The sequence below is a fragment of the Eimeria mitis genome, genomic scaffold (genome assembly GCF_000499745.2).
Source record: "Eimeria mitis Houghton genomic scaffold, Emh_scaff1878, whole genome shotgun sequence".
NCBI classification, from domain to species: Eukaryota; Apicomplexa; class Conoidasida; order Eucoccidiorida; family Eimeriidae; genus Eimeria; species Eimeria mitis.
In genome coordinates, this window is record NW_013570200.1 from 3,041 (window position 1) to 3,381 (window position 341).

The window sequence follows — 341 nt, forward strand, 5'->3', positions numbered from 1 at the left end:
CTATATATATATATATATATATTTTTATGTATATATACAGGAGTACGCGGTGAAGGTGATATCAAAGCGTCAAGTGAAGCAAAAAACAGATAAAGAATTATTGCTTAAAGAAGTTGAATTATTAAAACAATTAGATCACCCAAATATAATGAAATTATATGAATTCTTTGAGGATAAAGGATATTTTTATCTTGTTACTGAGGTTTATACGGGTGGAGAACTCTTCGATGAAATCATCAATAGAAAAAGATTCAGGTAAATATTTTTATTCTTGTCTTTGTCTTTATTTATTTTATTTTGTTTTTTTTTTTTTTTTTTTTGGTTTTTTTTTTTTTTTTTTT

General features: G+C 23.2%; 1 protein-coding gene across 1 annotated transcript in view; it reads left to right on the forward strand.

Moving 5' to 3' along the window:
- Positions 1-148: 148 nt before the first annotated feature.
- EMH_0045050 (uncharacterized protein) overlaps positions 149-341 on the forward strand; it is a gene marked incomplete at both ends in the record, with an annotated part of 5,291 nt that continues 5,098 nt past the window's right edge. The window contains one exon of the mRNA XM_013496026.1: positions 149-255. Coding sequence (XP_013351480.1) covers positions 149-255 — 107 coding nt within the window. The remainder of the gene's footprint in view (positions 256-341) is intronic.